We start from the raw sequence: 17401 nt of genomic DNA on the forward strand, positions 1-17401 counted from the left end.
TATGACGGCGGTCTGTAAATAATCGACTCTGGACCAGACAATCCAGTGATTAATATCATGCGCATCGATCCACGCAATTGGGATTGATGACATGTATCAACCAAGTCAGCGAGTCTGACCACCCGATCCCGTTAGTCGCCTTTTACGACAAGCATAGTCACCTTTTACGGCAAGCATGGGTTGCTGAAGACCTATTCTACCCCGGAATCTTCACGGGTCAGAAACTGTATGTTCACGTTGTGGCATACCATTGTCTTTTTAAGGCGGCAACACTTCATCGATGAGAATTCGAAACATCTCAAGAAGAAAAATTCAAACTGATCAACAATTCTGCATTACAAATGCAAAACAATCGACTTTCCTAAACTTCACGAAAAAGGTGACATATTACAAACTTCACTATTGAACTTACCGCCAGTAATAACGACCTTATTATACCAACTGTATTGACTACGGGAGCCTACAGTATGACGTTCAATGGTCGAAATGTGTTTGAAAATACAGGGAATGTGAATTTGAATTTGTAAAAGGTGAATCAATCTAATACACAATGATCAGTCCAATAATGCTGAACAGCGTTTTCTATTTTTGGCACCACACTTTTTACAGCAGCTCACCGAATAGTCAACCTCTGGCCCGCCAGATAACACAGCACAGTGTCACCATATCAAATAGCTGGTCCCTTACGATAGACAGTGAGAATAAAACAGGTACATCCGAAACACAACAATATACTATTGCGAGTTCTCTATGTACTAGGTCCCCAGAAAGCTTGCAAGAGGCGACTAACAAGATCGGGTTGTCAGGCTCGGTGAATTTTATCGTATTGGAACAATATTCATGGATTGTCTGGTCCAGACTCGATTATTTACAGACCGCCGATGTAGCTGGAATATTTCTGAGTGCGGTGTTAAACAATAAACAAACAAAAACTATATGTAATAAACTGCAGGGTAAAAGAAAGCATACACGCGCGTTTGATGGTGGCTAAATATGAAACGAACAAGAAATGGTACAGAAATTGACAGAAACCTACAGAAACCAATGGCGGATGAAGCATTTTTAAAATGGAGGGGTCCAAAATATGAAAATCCTCATACCAGGGGGACATACCCTGGAAAACACGCACGATCATTTCTACTGTTTGTAAAATGTAACCTTTCTCTGTAAAAGGCAATTTATATTTCAGTATGTTCTACGCACAGTAACACCTACGTCGATCATAAAGACGTGGGCGTGAATGGCTGCAACACAGCGTCTGCGACCACGACGACGGCTCAGGCATGTTGGGAAATCCACCATCGAGATTAGAAACAAACACAAGAAACTTCGACGCGAGAGTACAACAACGTCAAAGTCATTGTTTTGCATTGTATTTTGAAACATGTGGATGAGGGAGCGTGACGCTGAATGACCGTTTATGTGTTTCCCTTAAAAGCCCCAAGGACCTTTTCACAAACAACTTACTGTAAAAGGCGCTGTCCAGCGATAGCCCAGAGACAACTGGAACTGGCATTGTGAATGGTTCTGTGTGGTTCGGGCCGCGAATCAGCCATCTGGAACACACCTGGCGTCTCGTTCGTTTGGTGCATGCATTGAACGATAACAAAACTTGTGGAACTTCTTCTCTTCAAAACAAGTAGGGAGTCATGAAATATAAATGTTAAGATCATTGCAGGAGGTGAGGTGAAATGGGGTTTAACGCCGCGTTCAAGATTATGTACAGAATCGTTGAAACGGTTAATTAATTATATATAAACCACGAGGCGCGTAGCGTGTGTGTGTGTGTGTGTGTGTGTGTGTGTGTGTGTGTGTGTGTGTGTGTGTGTGTGTGTGTGTGATAATCCATACAAACGCCGATATAATTGTGCTAAATGACTGAGGCAAAATGCCGCAGTTTAACATGAATACCCGACTCTGGCACAGAAAACTAACTCCGAGCCGACCAGTCCTTGTTTTATCCCCTCAATGCGAGCGCCGTGCAGGGTAACAACAAGTACTATCGTATAACGTCTTTTGGTATGACGCGGCCTTGGATCGAACCCGATCTTTCGCTCTCCAGGCGGACGCTCTACCACAAGCCCACGGAGGCGGTCTCTAAGGCAAGAACGTTTATGTCTGTGAAACATAACACCAAAACAAATGCTATACTAGCCACATTAAGAAACTGTGCACGGAGAAAATATAGATATAAGGGCACACCGTCCATATATGAAATATAGGTTTGAACACAGCAATTATTGGAGACATTCAAACGCTCATGCACGTGCCATGCGATATGACGTCATTGTTGGGGGCCTATGGACGTGCAATGTGTTACTGCACGTGCATCCTGTGCAGCTGTACACAGCATGTGCAACTCAAAATTCGCTGTCACTTTGGAAAGCATGATCTGTGGTCATTCAAAAATTCAAAACTTCTCAGGCGCAGACACAAGCATATTACAAGCAAATCATGCCAAGATTGACAGCTGCACAGCGTCATGAAGCCATTGGAATGATCCGAGCGAGAATGAGGCAACAACAGGTGGCAACACATTTCCAATGCCATCGTAACACGATATCGGCATTGGTGAGGCGTTATCAGAACACAAATTACGTTGCTGACCACCCACGTTCAGGACGTCCCCGAGTAACGACGCCAAGACAGGACAGATGGATTCGAGTTACACATCTCCGACACAGGTTCCAAACGGCAGTAACGACGTCCCAGACAATTCCTGGACTGCGCCGTATCCATTCCAACACTGTCAGGAATCGTTTACGTCAGTACGGGATTCGACCACGACGCCCTGCCATACGTCCCATCCTGACACACCGTCATCGAGTAAACCGTCTAAGATGGTGTCGAAATCATGTTCGCAAACCTCGAATATGGTGGGGAAATGTTGTCTTTACAGATGAATCGAGGTTCAACATTTCCCACAGTGACGGGCGCCAACGTGTCTACCGGCGTTTGGGAGAACGTTATGCACGCAACTGTATTGTGGAGAGGAATCGTTTTGGAGGTGGCTCTGTGATGATTTGGGGTGGGATCACAGCACGGCACCGAACCCCTTTGGTGGTTGCTCAGGACAATCTCACCGGTGTTGGCTACAGAGATCAGATTCTGAGGCCTGTGGTCATTCCTTTCCTGCAACGTCATGGCCCGGGATTGACATTTCAACAGGACAACGCTCGTCCTCACACGGCTAGGGTCGCAATGGATTTCCTTCATCATAACAATGTCATGTTACTGCCATGGCCTGCAGTTTCTCCAGATCTCTCCCCAATAGAGCATGTGTGGGATGAAATGGAGCGCCGTCTGCGTCGTCTTCCACATCCTCCAGATAACGTCCGTGACTTGGCACAGGATTTGAGGAGGATATGGCATGCCCATTTGGTGTACTCCATGCGTCGCCGATGCACTGCTGTGATTCACGCAGAGGGTGGTCATACCCGTTATTGACTTTGTGACTTTGTCGTATGACCCCCTACTCCATTTTGATCTTCTGACGTCATCGTAACAGATGTTGTTCAGGTCCCGTTGACATTTTCTTATGGTCCGATCATTCAGCTGCTACAGCGTCTGCATCATTTGTTCTTGCTGTGTTGTATTTCAATCCAGAATATATTTTCTCCGTGCACAGTTTCTTTATGTGGCTAGTATATATAGTTTGCACGCGCCTCACGCAGTAGCGCCACGTTCCTGCGGAGGGTGTCAATTCTGATTTTGACGCTTTCAAAGAAGGTCGATCAATTGCTGTGGCGTCACAAGCCATGCTTATGCCTTCCTCGTTCTTTCCAATGATATACATTATCCATACAGTGTTCCCTACCACACTTTTCTGTCTCAAAAAATCATCCGACGAATTGTTTACAACCATGCCATTCATGCGTACCCGCCAGTTCGACGTCTGACGCCTGACGCCTGGGGTCGCCGCCGTTTTCAGTTCGCGCCATATCGGCGAATATTTTACAAAATTGTTTCCATCCAATATACCTGATTCCTCTCTCCTGACTTGGGCCATTGAATACCCTGATATAATGTCACTGAAGCGGATGTAAAATGAACGGAACGAGTTCCGAATTCTAATGCCTTGCAGCATTGCAGCAGCATGGGTACTTTCCTGGTAGTGTCAGTGTGTCGTGCGTTGCTTCTGATTCAACCAATTTACCACAAGCTCCTTGAATAGGAAAAACTTAGAAACTCGTTTAGCCAGCGCCTTGACCGCCATCGCACCAAGCTGGCTGGAAATAGACGCAGTAGGGTGCAGCAGGTGGTAAAGGTGAGGGTGCAGCTGGTGCCGGGTGTGAGGGAGTAGCTTGGTGAGAGGGTGAGGGAGCAGCTGAGGGAGAGGAAAAGGGAGCAGCTGGGGGAGAGGGGATGAGGGAGCACCTGGGGGAGCGGAAAAGGGAGCACCTGGGGGGGAGGGGGGGAGCAGCTGAGGGAGAGGGTGGGAGAGCAGCTGAGGGAGAGGAAAAGGGAGCAGCTGGGGGAGAGGGGATGAGGGAGCACCTGGGGGAGCGGAAAAGGGAGCACCTGGGGGGGAGGGGGGGAGCAGCTGAGGGAGAGGGTGGGAGAGGGTGGGAGAGCAGCTCAGGGAGAGGAAAAGGGAGCAGCTGGGGGAGAAGGGATGAGGGAGCACCTGGGGGAGAGGGTGGGAGAGCAGCTGAGGGAGAGGAAAAGGGAGCAGCTGGGGGAGAGGGGGGAACAGCTGGGGGAGAGGGGATGAGGGAGCACCTGGGGGAGAGGAAAAGGGAGCAGCTGGGGGAGAGGGGGGAGCAGCTGGGGGATGAGGGAGCACCTGGGGGAGAGGAAAAGGGAGCAGCTGGGGGAGAGGGGGGAGCAGCTGGGGGAGAGAGGGAGGGAGTAGCTGGGGGGGAGGGGGGGCAGCTTGGGGAGAGGGGATGAGGGAGCACCTGGGGGAGAGGAAAAGGGAGCAGCTGGGGGAGAGGGTGAGGGAGCAACTGGGGGAGAGGGGGGAGCAGCTGGGGGAGAGGGTGAGGGAGCAGCTGGGGGAGAGGAAAAGGGAGCAGCTGAGGGAGAGGGTGAGGGAGCAACTGGGGGAGAGGGGGGAGCAGCTGGGGGAGAGGGGGGAGCGGCTGGGGGAGAGGGGGGAGCGGCTGGGGGAGAGGGTGAGGGAGCAACTGGGGGAGAGAGGGAGGGAGCAGCTGAGGGAGAGGGTGAGGGAGCAACTGGGGGAGAGGGGGGAGCAGCTGGGGGAGAGGGTGAGGGAGCAGCTGGGGGAGAGGGTGAGGGAGCATCTGGGGGAGAGAGGGAGGGAGTAGCTGGGGGAGAGGGGGGGCAGCTGGGGGAGAGGGGATGAGGGAGCACCTGGGGGAGAGGAAAAGGGAGCAGCTGGGGGAGAGGGGGGAGCAGCTGGGGGAGAGGGGATGAGGGAGCACCCGGGGGGAGAGGAAAAGGGAGCAGCTGGGGGAGAGGGGGGAGCAGCTGGGGGAGAGGGTGAGGGAGCAACTGGGGGAGAGGGGGAGGGAGTAGCTGGGGGAGAGGGGGGAGCAGCTGAGGGAGAGGAAAAGGGAGCAGCTGAGGGAGAAGAAAGGGGAGCAGCTGGGGGAGAGGGGATGAGGGAGCATCTGGGGGGGGGGGGGGGGTGAGAGAGCACCTGGGGGAGAGGGTGAGGGAGCACCTGGGGAGATGGGAATATACCAGCTATGACGGCGGTCCTTAAATTATAGAGTCTGGACCAGACAATCCAGTGATTGATACCATGAGCATCGATATCGATCCACGCAATTGGGATACGATGACATGCATCAACCAAGTCAGCGAGCCTGACCACCCGATCCCGTTAGTCGCCTCTTACGACAAGCACAGTCGCCTTTGACGGAAAGAATGGGTTTCTGAAGACCTATTCTACCCCGGATCATCCCGGGTCTTGTTGGTATGTAATTGCCTGGGGCACCTGCACAGGCAAGAACAGGGAGTTATGTGTGGTTAGATGACGAAAGATTGTTCAAAGTCTCATGATCACTCCCTCTCTCAGCTAAAACTGAGATATAGTGAAATTCCAGCCCCTTCTGCATTGTATAGCCTAAAGGGTCCAAGAAGGATTCCGAATCACCTTTTTTATTTATATTATATTGAAAAGAAGAAAAACCTTTTTCTATTTTTTTCTGGTTTTATTTTCTTTTCTTTGGAAGTACCTTAGTACTTACTTGTAATATTTATGTGTGTTTTCGTCATAAATATTCACTATTGATTTAATGAATAGTGTGTAAATATTCTTTTGTGAAACTGTTTGTGAATGCATTTTGATGCATTATTAAATTTACAACAGAAATATATTTAAACCCAGTAAATATGTGTTTATGCTGTCACCGTCACCGACAGGGGATGGATATTGGTTTGTATACTCGTGTATTCTATCAAAATAATAACACCAAATATCCATGTAACAATGTTTTGCTAATAATTCATAATTGGGTCGTCTAAAGATTTCTATGAACACATTCCCGTTGCACCTCGGCCGCCACTGGCAGATTCCATATTGGAACTAAATTTAGTTTCATGCACGACTGTCACGTGACTCAGCAGCCATAATCTGTTCACTAGTTGACTGTCAAAACGAATATAATTACATTTTCGCTGTGTTCATTTTAATAACTGCATTCTGATTAGCTGATCACGTGTTTTTGCATTCATTTCTCAATGAATGTAAAAAATTAAGCCACGCCCACCGAGGCGGACCACTTTTATTACTACGGAATGTCGGGTGTCCCAGTACTACAGTCGAGGGAATTCACATTATCGTCATGTACAGGACATTAAGCGAAATGCATGCACATTCATTATCCACTACGCGGATTCATACAGTTTGCACCTCAATGAATCGAAAAAATCCACAGTCAATCCTGAATTACCACATTTCGCTGAAGGACAATAAAACGTGAAAAAAATAAAAAGATGAAGATGAGTACTAGGATCTATAAGCCGTATCACCACTGTTGACCCTATTCTTGCCTCGGTTGTGATGTTCACCACTATTCACAGCACGAGGGTGTGAGTTCGGCTTGGGGCTGTCCCTCGCGTCATCCTTCTCCCTGGAGTCTTCGGGGGAAGCCACCCTTTTGCCTCTTTGGGTCATCTCCCCGCTCATGATTCGACTCTTGTCCCTCCTAAACATCTGACCACTGTTGGCTCCCCTCGGTCGTGTCCGGGGAGGGTCAACCGTTCTATTATCTCTTTGTTCACGCTGGTTGTCAGGCTGGTCAAGTTTGACGACTGAGGCCGGTCTTTCATTGGCCGGTCTCTCATTGGCCGGCCTTTCATTGGCCGACGCTTCTCTGCTGGCTCCGCTCTTTCTGCTCGCTCTGCCCTCTTCTGTGATCTTCGCCCAATAGGCTGTTACCTCCTGCTTCACCTTCTCGGCATAGGCTCTCTTCAGTTCCTCCAGACGTTCTATCACACTCTCAATATGACGTGGTCGGTCTTTCAGGGCCCTGCAAAACAAAAGCATATCTTAAGACATTACCTTATATTCGTGTGTTTGTTTGTTTCTTGTTTCACGCTGCACACAGCAATATTCAAGTTATATATGTAAATAATCGCGTCTGGACCAGACCATCCAGTGATTGACATCATGAGCATCGATCCACGCAATTGGGAAATGATGACATGTATAACCAAGTCAACTGAGCATGACCACGATAGCGTTAGTCGCCTCTTACGGCAAGCATGGGTTGCTGAAGACCTATTCTCTATCCGGTCCTTCAAGGGTCTAATTCGCAAGAAATGCTGTGAAAATATAATCACTTTCGACAAAGTTTCGTATCCACAGGTTATGTTTCCTAGATCTGGACAGTGAATGTTATTGGAAATATTTAACCCATTCTGGTGTTCCCACACCATAGTGTTACTGGGATATTGTAAATACGGCTATAAACCCCACTCACTGAAAACCCCGAAGAAACTGCACTGACAAACAGTTCGATAACTGCGTGAGGGAGTGAGGGAGTTTTACGCCACTTTTAGCAATATTCCAGCAGGGGGACACCAGAAATGGGCTTCACACATTGTTCCCATGTCGGGATTCGAACCCGGGTCTTCGGCGTGATGAGAGAACGCTTAAACCAGTGAGAGAACAGGAATGATGTGTGGATTGGGATTACGCCGGCTTCAGCACCAGTAAAGCCCACCCGTGAAGATCCGGGTCAGAATAAGTCTTCAGCAACCCATGCTTCCCGTAATAGGCGACTGTGCTTGTCGTGAGAGGTGACTAACGGAATCGGGTGGTCAGGCTCGCTGACTTGGTTCATGCATATCATCGTATCCCAATTGCGTTGATCGATGATCGTGGTATCAATCACTGGATTGTCTGATCCAAACTCGATTATATACAAACCGCCGTCATATAGCTGAATATTGCTGAGTGTTGCGTTACACAACAAACAAACAAAGAAAACCAAAAAAAACAATAGAGATATGGACATGCGGCGTGGGACACCAGAAACGAAGGCGTTAACCACCAGTCTACCCTACTGACTTTGAAAACAAGAATTGGTAAGAGGCAAGTCAATGGATCGGGTGGTCATACTCGGGGACTCGAACAACAACCTTTGTAAAAGGACTCCACATATATGATAGATGTACATGGTATTCAATGTTGTATTTCAAAAGGTGCAGTTAGGTAGCCGAATGGGTAAGGAGGTCGCTCGTCAAGTCAAAATCCATGGTTCGATTCCCCACATGGGTACAATATGTAAAGCCTATTACTGATGTCCCCGCTGTGATAATGCAGAAATATTAGCAAACGCGGCGTAAAACCATACTCACTCACTCATACATCAAACCGTCCACGTGGTTTACGGAATAAAACAAAATGTGTAAACCAGACTCACGCTTTGTTACGATGAGGCTGTCATAAAATTGCCAACTATATTCATCAATCAATGTTTAAGTTATCGTCACGATCTGACTCAAATATCCGGGGTAGAACAGGTCTTCAGCAACCCATGCTTGCCGTAAAAGGCGATTATGCTTGTCGTAAGAGGCGACTAACGGGATCGGATGGTCAGGCTCGCTGACTTGGTTAATGCATGAAATCGATCCCAATTGCTTGAATCGATGCTCGTGATGTCAATCACTGGATTGTCTGGCTCGATTATTTACAGACAGACGCAATATAGCTTGAATATTGCTGAGTGCGGCGTTAAACAACAAACACTCACTCAGTCACTCACTCACACAAAACAGACTCACACTTTGTCCACGATGAGGCTGTCCTCAAACAGCTCCATGACCTTTACCATCCGGTCCTGGCGAGCCCTCCTCCTGTCCTTCCGCAACTGGTCATCTCCTGCGTCCTTCCATCGTCCTCGACTCCTCTTGCTCTTGTCCTTAGCCCGGTCAGCCTGCCTCTACAACGACGACTCATGTTAAGGAACGACAGTTTAATGATTTGGTATGAAGGGGGAGATTTGCCAGGATGTTTGTTTGAGACATGTGTAGCGGCCATAAGATGTCCAAGTCCGGTGATGGGATTCGAACCACGGACCGTCTGATCAGAGGTCGGACGCCTTGTCCACATGACCAAAGAGGTTAACCCCGTCAGCAAGCTGACAAGGTTAGGATGTCATATGTGGGATGACTCCACGCCATGCTACATACTCCCCCGTCAACAGAAGGCACGTCTTGGGCCTCATACTAGGGAACTGAGACTTAATTTGCTCAAATTTAATATGAACGTGCTCAGCCCCACGTTGGGCGCCAATGTAGCGGCCATAAAATGTCCGAGTCCCGTGATGGGATTCGAACCACGGGCCTTCAGTTCAGAAGTCGGACGCCTTGTCCATATGACCAAAGAGGTTAACCCCGTCAGCAAGCTGACAAGGTAAGGATGTCATCTGTGGGATGAATCCATGTCCTGCAACACATGTTTTCAGTCATTGCTTGATAAATGCATTATCATACCGCAATGTCAGAATAATAAGATCTGATTGGTTCACGTGATCTTGATAAAATACGATGTATCGCGCCATGGAGAGAAATAAATAACAACTTTCATCCAGGTGCGTTTACTTGAAAACTATTTTCATACCTATCCTACCAGGAATTACGCCGTTTGCAAACTAAAATAAGCAATACTACATCAGACTACCCCAGAGAACAGGATCCAAAACAAGTTAAAGCGATGCGATCCGATGCAACGCAATCAACATTAGGAATATATTCTCGAAATGAAATCATTCCTCTCTTTTGAATTCAATACCAAGCTTGAAGGGCATATATAGTTTGCTTCTCGTGATGACAAACGACCTTCAGGTGAAAACTTTTGATGATAATATTCTGACATAATCACTATTTTAAGTTGAAAACAAATGAACATTCCTAAGTACTTCGAATGATACAGACCATTTTTAAATAAGTGTTTGAAATTCTTTACTGGAAGTAGTATTGATACTAACTCGCTGTTATATTATTGAAACAGAAGTTGTTATTGTTATCGGTACTGATCATAATATTGATACTGACCTTTTAGTGGGGCTTTTACATGGGACTGACATTGTTTTTAAAATTTAAATAGTTATTGATATTTCACCTGTTATTGACATTTTAAAGTGGAACGTATAACCGTACATGCTGATCAATTTAATACCAACAAATACTCTTTAATGACAAAAATATGCTATTGTTGTTACGCTTGTGTTTCATAAATTGATTTTAACTGAATACAATTCCATGAAAACGTAAACACACAAATTTTAACCGTCGTTATACAAAAGAATCCGCACTTTCTAAAAAATGAATTATAAAACGCATATAAATAATTCTAAAATACATACAGAGTACATTCTATCTCGACAGCCACCTGTGTTAGTACTAAATCTTTCTTCCCGTAAATGGAGTACTTCACTGCTCAATATACAATGTACTGCTATAATTATCAATCTGTAGTTTCATACTGATATTGATATCTAAGCCAATAATATGTGACCGAATCAGGTTTCAACTAGTTTCGCTGGTTCGCGTAGAGAATGGACGGAATCAAATGAACTGAATTAAATCATAATCGGTCTTTTCATCTCCGCGTAATTTTATCATCTAATTAATCAAACTTTGCTGAAAAGGAGCATGCATGTGTTCACACAGGTTGTGTGTACATGTTGTGCATGTTTCTCACGGGTCTCTTACTTTAGGGTCGGTCTAATGAAATGGAAATATTATTGACACCCCTATAATAAATTACCGGTCCCCTATGAAGGAACCTTAGCTGAGGTCAAGCTAGTCCAGTGTTAGGAATAGACACCGACCCGTAGGCCCGGGGCCTATAGACTTGTTCTCGGGTCGATACTTAAATTTCAATTTATTTTAAACTGTAAACATGGTAAATGAATCATAACTCTGAGATCTCTTTGTGAAACGGGGTCCAGCTTTAAAGTACTCTGGTCTTCCCACTTTCAACACCCTAGCACCGTCAAAATAATATATAGTTTCACGTCATATGTTTCATTTATTAAATCTATCACTTTTCACAAAGTCGGAAAATACGTATTTCGTTTCAATTTATCAAATTTTATCAATAGATTTAAAATTATTAACTTTTTACCGCAATGTTGTTGAAGAAACATAATCTGGGATACATGCTACGACAACTGGTCTATAAACACACAATGCCATTTTAGAAAGTGGTCAAATGTAACAAATGTCATATTTGGGATAACTCTTTCTTAGTAAAGTACAGATTCTCGTACTTGTTTAGGTTGAGTCCCGTTCGATGGCATTTGTTACATTTGACGTTTCAAGCACAACATAAATAAATTAACTAAAGTAACAAATAAAATCTACAAACATATTTCTAAAATTTGTCAACTTACATCTAAGTTACTGTTTCCATGTTTTCGTGCGATCGTGTGATGTAAGTCAAAAGACACCTCGGTATTTGTCGCCTCGATTTTCAGGCTCGGACACGATGTTTAATGTCAAAATATATGCATGAGATATATTTGTCACAGGTCATAACCTAGCACGATATGTCCACGAAGTTCCATATTTTAAACATAAGTCGCGATTTCCTTCTTAAAACGTTCAAAATAACACGATTTAACCAAAGACTTTCGCCCAAAACTGCAATACATCATACACGAGGACATTATCCATTGCTGTAATTTGATTGGCTGCCTTAGGTCACGTGCGTGATATGGACCAATCACGATCCCTATATTAGATTACGGCAACAGCGTTCTATGCAATAAAAGCGCATGTTACAACTACGAAAACACTCCTGGCGAGGTTACTGTAAAAACTTTTGATATTCAGAGCTGTCTAACGATACCAAACATCGAACGAATCTTCGCACGAGTTATTTAAAGAAAGCTTCGAAAACGGAGGTATTTTCTCCTGTCACTGAGCGGAAAGCCACTATTATCGGGAACTATGTGATGACAAATCGTACTTAAATAAAAAAGAAATTCACAACAACGATATCTTTAAATTGCCGAAAATCGCCATAATCTGTGCTTCCTTGGTGCTAACTATGGACGTTATGAATGTGTAAGCTTACATTTTTTTAAATAAAAGCAAACTTAATAGAGTTATACATGAATTATTAAAATAATGTGATATCAAATCTTTCATGATTATAAACGGAAGGGTTAGACCTAGCAAATGGTGTATGACATGTAGTAGCAAAGATGTTTTAGAAGCTGATAGTTTCCACACAACTGGCTTCATCTACAATGGGTCTCCGGGGACTCGTTGTAATCGCGGTAAAAGCTTCTGGTTGACTGGTTGTGTTTTGTAATTAATATTGCAAGAGTATGTCTCCCTGCTTCAGCTAAAATGTTTGATCCCTCAGTTTTTCAACTGGGCCGAGAGTTTTGGAAATATGCTGGTCCTTAAGGCGCTCAATTTAAACTGCCTCAGTCGACCACGGTTTTCATAAATCTGCCATATCTGTATGTTAATCAAGTGTGCCTACCTTAGCTCCAGGTCGCGATCATAAGATTGTATATTAACAGTTAATTTGAGTATTGGGGAAACACGATCGTCTAGGATTACACTGACAATTTCTGACACGAACTCTATATTCCGGTCAGCAAGATCTCCTGCGATTCTAAGTCCTGCTTTTCACATGCCATATATGTTATGATGAGTGAGTGAGTGAGTGAGTGAGTTGGGTTTAACGCCGCTTTTAACATCAACAGTTATATTACGGCGTGTCAGCTTAATGTGGGAGGAAAGCCCGAAGTGATGCAGGTATCAGACGTTTACCACTTCGGTGAAACCCACGAGCACGGGTATGTTGCTGACAAACCTAGAAACATAATTGGGGCGAACCGGGATTCGAACCCACAACCAAAGGTTTCTGGCGTGGCCAAGGGACGCAACTCTGCACAGCGAATCGCGGCGCCCTAGACGACTGGGCCACCCGTGCCCCCTATATGTTATGATGTGTTTACGAAATGGATGCAATTTATGCGGCAGACAATTTGACTCCCATTCTGTTAGTAACAAGCAGGTAATCGGGAGGTGCAGTCAAAGTGTTCGTATGCGATCAAGGTGTCGCCATATAACACAAAACCAGAGCGGTTGGGTAGCCTAGTGGTGAAATCGTTAGCCCTTCGCGCCGATAGCCGGGATTCCCTACATGGTACAATATGAGAAGGCAATTTCTTGTGTCCCCAACCGTGATATCGCCGAGGAAAAAACAAAAGCGTCGAAAATCCTCATTCACTTGCTGTTATAAGATTGTTGTATTTGTGGAACGTAGGTTCAAAATAATCTCTCATCAAAGACTCAATGAAAAAAAAACAATCGGAAACCTAAAAATTTAAAATATTCATATTGCAGGAGTTTATTTAACATGTACCTAAATCGTATATCCATTTTATAAAGCAACCAATAAATAATTTGGCGTGGAAATATAGCTAATAAACAACGTCAGCATCAACATTATTATCAGGGACGTAATGATCATGATATCTATACTCAACAACAAAAAATCTTGTGACACCAATATTTTAGTGAATTTTTCAAACAAGTAAAGTTTGGTTTTCAATATTGTAGTACATGTATGGAATCAAGTCACAAAAACGCAACTGCTACAGAAAAGCATGCATTCCATGCAAAAGTTTACTTTTATGCAAGCCCCATGCATTTCACTACCGAGGAATGTATAAAAACATGTGCGTTATCGGGATTCCATATGCATTGTTTAGCATCGTGCTGACAACAACCACTCAGAAAAACAACAAAATTACGCAGTTATTCAACATTACGAAATTGCACGCCTGTCCGAAAATGAGCGCCTGCGAGCCATTGGTATGCTTGAAGCAGGATCGAGTCAACGTGATGTTGCAAGACAGTTTAACGTCCACAGAAACACCATTTGGTGTATTTGGCAACGTTGGCAACAGACGAATGCAGTCAGAGACCATCCTCGGAGTGGCAGGCCTCGCATAAACCAATAATCGACAAAACAACTGGATTCGAACAACACACCTACGAAATCGATTCCAGCCAGCAACAGTGACTGCAAGAAGCATCTCTGGCCTTCGACGAATATCTTCACAAACTGTACGTCGTCGCCTCAGATGTGCAGGGATTGTCGCCAGAAGACCCGCCAGACGTCCCATTTTGACAGGAAACCACAGTCAAGCACGTCTACAGTGGTGCAGACAGCGTCTACGCTGGACGACCATGCAGTGGGGACAAGTTCTATTCACTTACGAGTCGCGTCTTCACCTCAGCCACAGCGATGGACGGATTCGAGTGTACCGTCGTCCAGGGGAACGTTACGTCATAATTGTGTCATTGTGGTAGAGGGAAATCTCAATGGACAGCGCTACCGCGACGAGATCATCGGCCTTGTTGTTCTACCGGTTTTTTGCGTCGTCATGGCCCAGGCATTACCTTTCAACATGACAACGCCCGGCTTCATATTGCTCGACTTGCTCCAGTAGATATGGACAGATATCCCACAGGACTTTGTGCGACACCTGGTCCATGCCATGAGACGAAGATGTGTTGCTTGCATCGCAACCAGAGGTGGTCAGACACGCTACTAATTTGTGGATTGACATTTTGGCATGTTCATGTCTTTTATATGAAATCACGCATTTTCTGAAGTCAGTATGGCAAATTAAACCATTTGAACACTTACAGGAGTCTTTTATCTGTTGCAAACCGAAATTGTTTCAGATTTGGTAAAAAACAAAACTTTGCTTTAAATCTTATTCATTGTCACAGGTATAATATATTCATCTTAAATATGCTAAATCAGTATTTCAAAATATTAAAACGAAAACTTTTTTGTGCTTTCATCGATTTCACAAAAGCGTTCGACAGTACATCGAAAGTAGGCCTATGGTACAAGATGTTATCATACAACATAGAGGGGAGATTCCTCAAGTTAGTGAAAAACATGTGCAGTAATATAAAATCTTGCGTTTTGGTTGATAACCAAATTTCTAACTTCTTTTATAGTTATTCCGGGCTTCGACAAGGAGAAAATCTCTCTCCATTATTATTTTCGATTTTTCTCAATGATTTAGATGTATATCTTGAGAGCAAAGTTTGTAGGGGCGTTGACATCAATTGTGTTCATGATGATTATGTGTATATGTGTATTAAATTCTTTATTTTGTTGTACGCAGATGATGCGATACTTTTAGCTGAATCCAAGAAAGATCTCCAAAATTCTCTTGATGTGTTCAAAAAATACTGCGATGTGTGGAAACTCAATGTTAACATTGCCAAAACTAAGATTATAATATTTGGAGGAGGCGTAGGTAAAAAATCTAAATTATCTTTTCAATTTGATTCTAAACCAATTGAAATTATAGATAATCATACGTATCTAGGTATCAACGTTCATCGCAATAGGAGATTTAATACCGCAATAAACGATTTACTGTCCAGCTCTAAAAAGGCCATGTTTGCACTCCTGAAAAAATCAAGAAACCTCAATCTAGCACTTGATACTGTAAACCAATTGTTTGATATGTTAATACTACCTATAGCCTTGTATGGATGTGAAATATGGGGTTGTGAAAATGTTATAAACATTGAAAAAGTTCACCTTAAATTTCTAAAGTTTGCTACTGGTTTGCGATCATCAACTCCTAACTTTATGGTTTACGGTGAACTTGGACGTTTTCCTGTGAACATTACAATTGCTAAAAGAATGATCTCATTTTGGTATAATTTAGAAACCATATCTTCTTTCAAGTTCGTCATCAAGCATCCTTAAACCGTTCAAATTAGATCACATCCTCAATATTAGTAATAGTAACGTATGGATATCTCACATAAAAAGTATTTTAAACAGTTGTGGCTTGACCTATGTATTTGATAATCCTGGTTGCGTTTGTAAACAGTGGTTTGTCTCTATGGTAGAAACAGTACTTAAAGATCATTTTATATAACAATGGAGGGATGATATAGATAAAAGTTCAAAAGGTAATTACTATAAATTGTTCAAAGATCTACCGTCGTTTGAAAAATACCTCCTGCTACCTGATTATTTCTCTCGACCTATTATGTCATTTCGGACATCGAATCATTATTTACCTGTAGAGACGGGCCGCTGGAAAAATACACCCAGAATCAATAGAAATTGTAACCTATGTAGCTCACCGGCGACAGCCGACGAGTTTCATTTTTTATTTAAGTGCTCCTTTTTTGATACCATGAGATCACATTATATTGCAATTTATCTTTGTAAATGGCCGTATCTCGCAGTTCAAAGTTCAAAGTTTTATTTACCTCAAATAATTGCTTAATCGTGAAAAATATCTCCAGATTTATAAGAATTATTAATAATGTTGTCAGACGATGAGTACAACACTATAATCTACAATTTACCAAGTGATCACTACAATTTATTGTTTATGTTATGATTTTATATGTACTGTTCCTGTACCACCTATGGTGGTTTGTTGGAATAAAACATTGATTGACTGATTGATTGGAACTTCTGTTGTTCAGTATACAATCAGTTATGGTACCTGATTATTATGAGATCAATATAAGCGACATTAATTCACAGCCAGCAGCCTCGGCTAACAACAGTTTTATTGATTTTTTTATTTGATTTTGAGCATGTCTGAGTGCTATCAGAAACAATGCAATATGAAACCAAGCTGAACAGCACACTCAGACATCGTGACATTTCCTTTTCACGCGGGGGCGGTCGAGTAGCCTAGTGGTTAAAGCGTTAGCTCGTCACGCCGAAGACCCGGGTTCCATTCCACTCGGGGCAACCTGAGACCAAATTGTCCTAGGCGCCGCAGTCGCCGAGCGGAGTTGTGTACCTTAGTCGTGCCAGGGTTCTATGATAATGGGTTCGAATCCAAAATTGCCCTGATAATAAATCCTTGGTTTGTCAGCACCATACCCGAGGTCATGGACTTTCACCAAAGTGGTAAATGGCTACGACCTGCATCACTTCGGTTTTCCT

At 43.9% G+C, this 17401-nt stretch overlaps 3 protein-coding genes across 6 annotated transcripts in view; 2 read left to right on the forward strand and 1 right to left on the reverse strand.

Moving 5' to 3' along the window:
- Positions 1-4365: 4365 nt before the first annotated feature.
- Positions 4366-4893, forward strand: LOC124120107 (glycine-rich cell wall structural protein 2-like). Its single transcript, XM_046482846.2, has one exon. The coding sequence runs from the start codon at positions 4366-4368 to the stop codon at positions 4891-4893; it is 528 nt and encodes a 175-aa protein (XP_046338802.2).
- LOC125374704 (golgin subfamily A member 6-like protein 7) lies at positions 4890-5270 on the forward strand. The gene has a single exon (XM_048385969.1). It carries the CDS (start codon positions 4890-4892, stop codon positions 5268-5270), a length of 381 nt encoding a protein of 126 aa, XP_048241926.1.
- Positions 5271-6107: 837 nt separating this feature from the next.
- LOC124120114 (TRAF3-interacting protein 1-like) overlaps positions 6108-17401 on the reverse strand; it is a 30418-nt gene continuing 19124 nt past the window's right edge. For all 4 annotated transcript variants that reach the window (XM_046482856.2, XM_046482860.2, XM_048386394.1 and 1 more), the window contains 2 exons: positions 9202-9359; positions 6108-7442 (listed from right to left, as the gene is read on the reverse strand). In XM_046482856.2, the coding sequence (XP_046338812.2) occupies positions 6920-7442; positions 9202-9359 (681 nt within the window). In that variant the 3' untranslated portion in view covers positions 6108-6919. The remainder of the gene's footprint in view (positions 7443-9201; positions 9360-17401) is intronic.

This window comes from Haliotis rufescens, unplaced genomic scaffold (assembly GCF_023055435.1).
Source record: "Haliotis rufescens isolate VD_foot unplaced genomic scaffold, xgHalRufe1.0.p SCAF_6, whole genome shotgun sequence".
In the NCBI taxonomy this organism is placed as follows: Eukaryota; Metazoa; Mollusca; class Gastropoda; order Lepetellida; family Haliotidae; genus Haliotis; species Haliotis rufescens.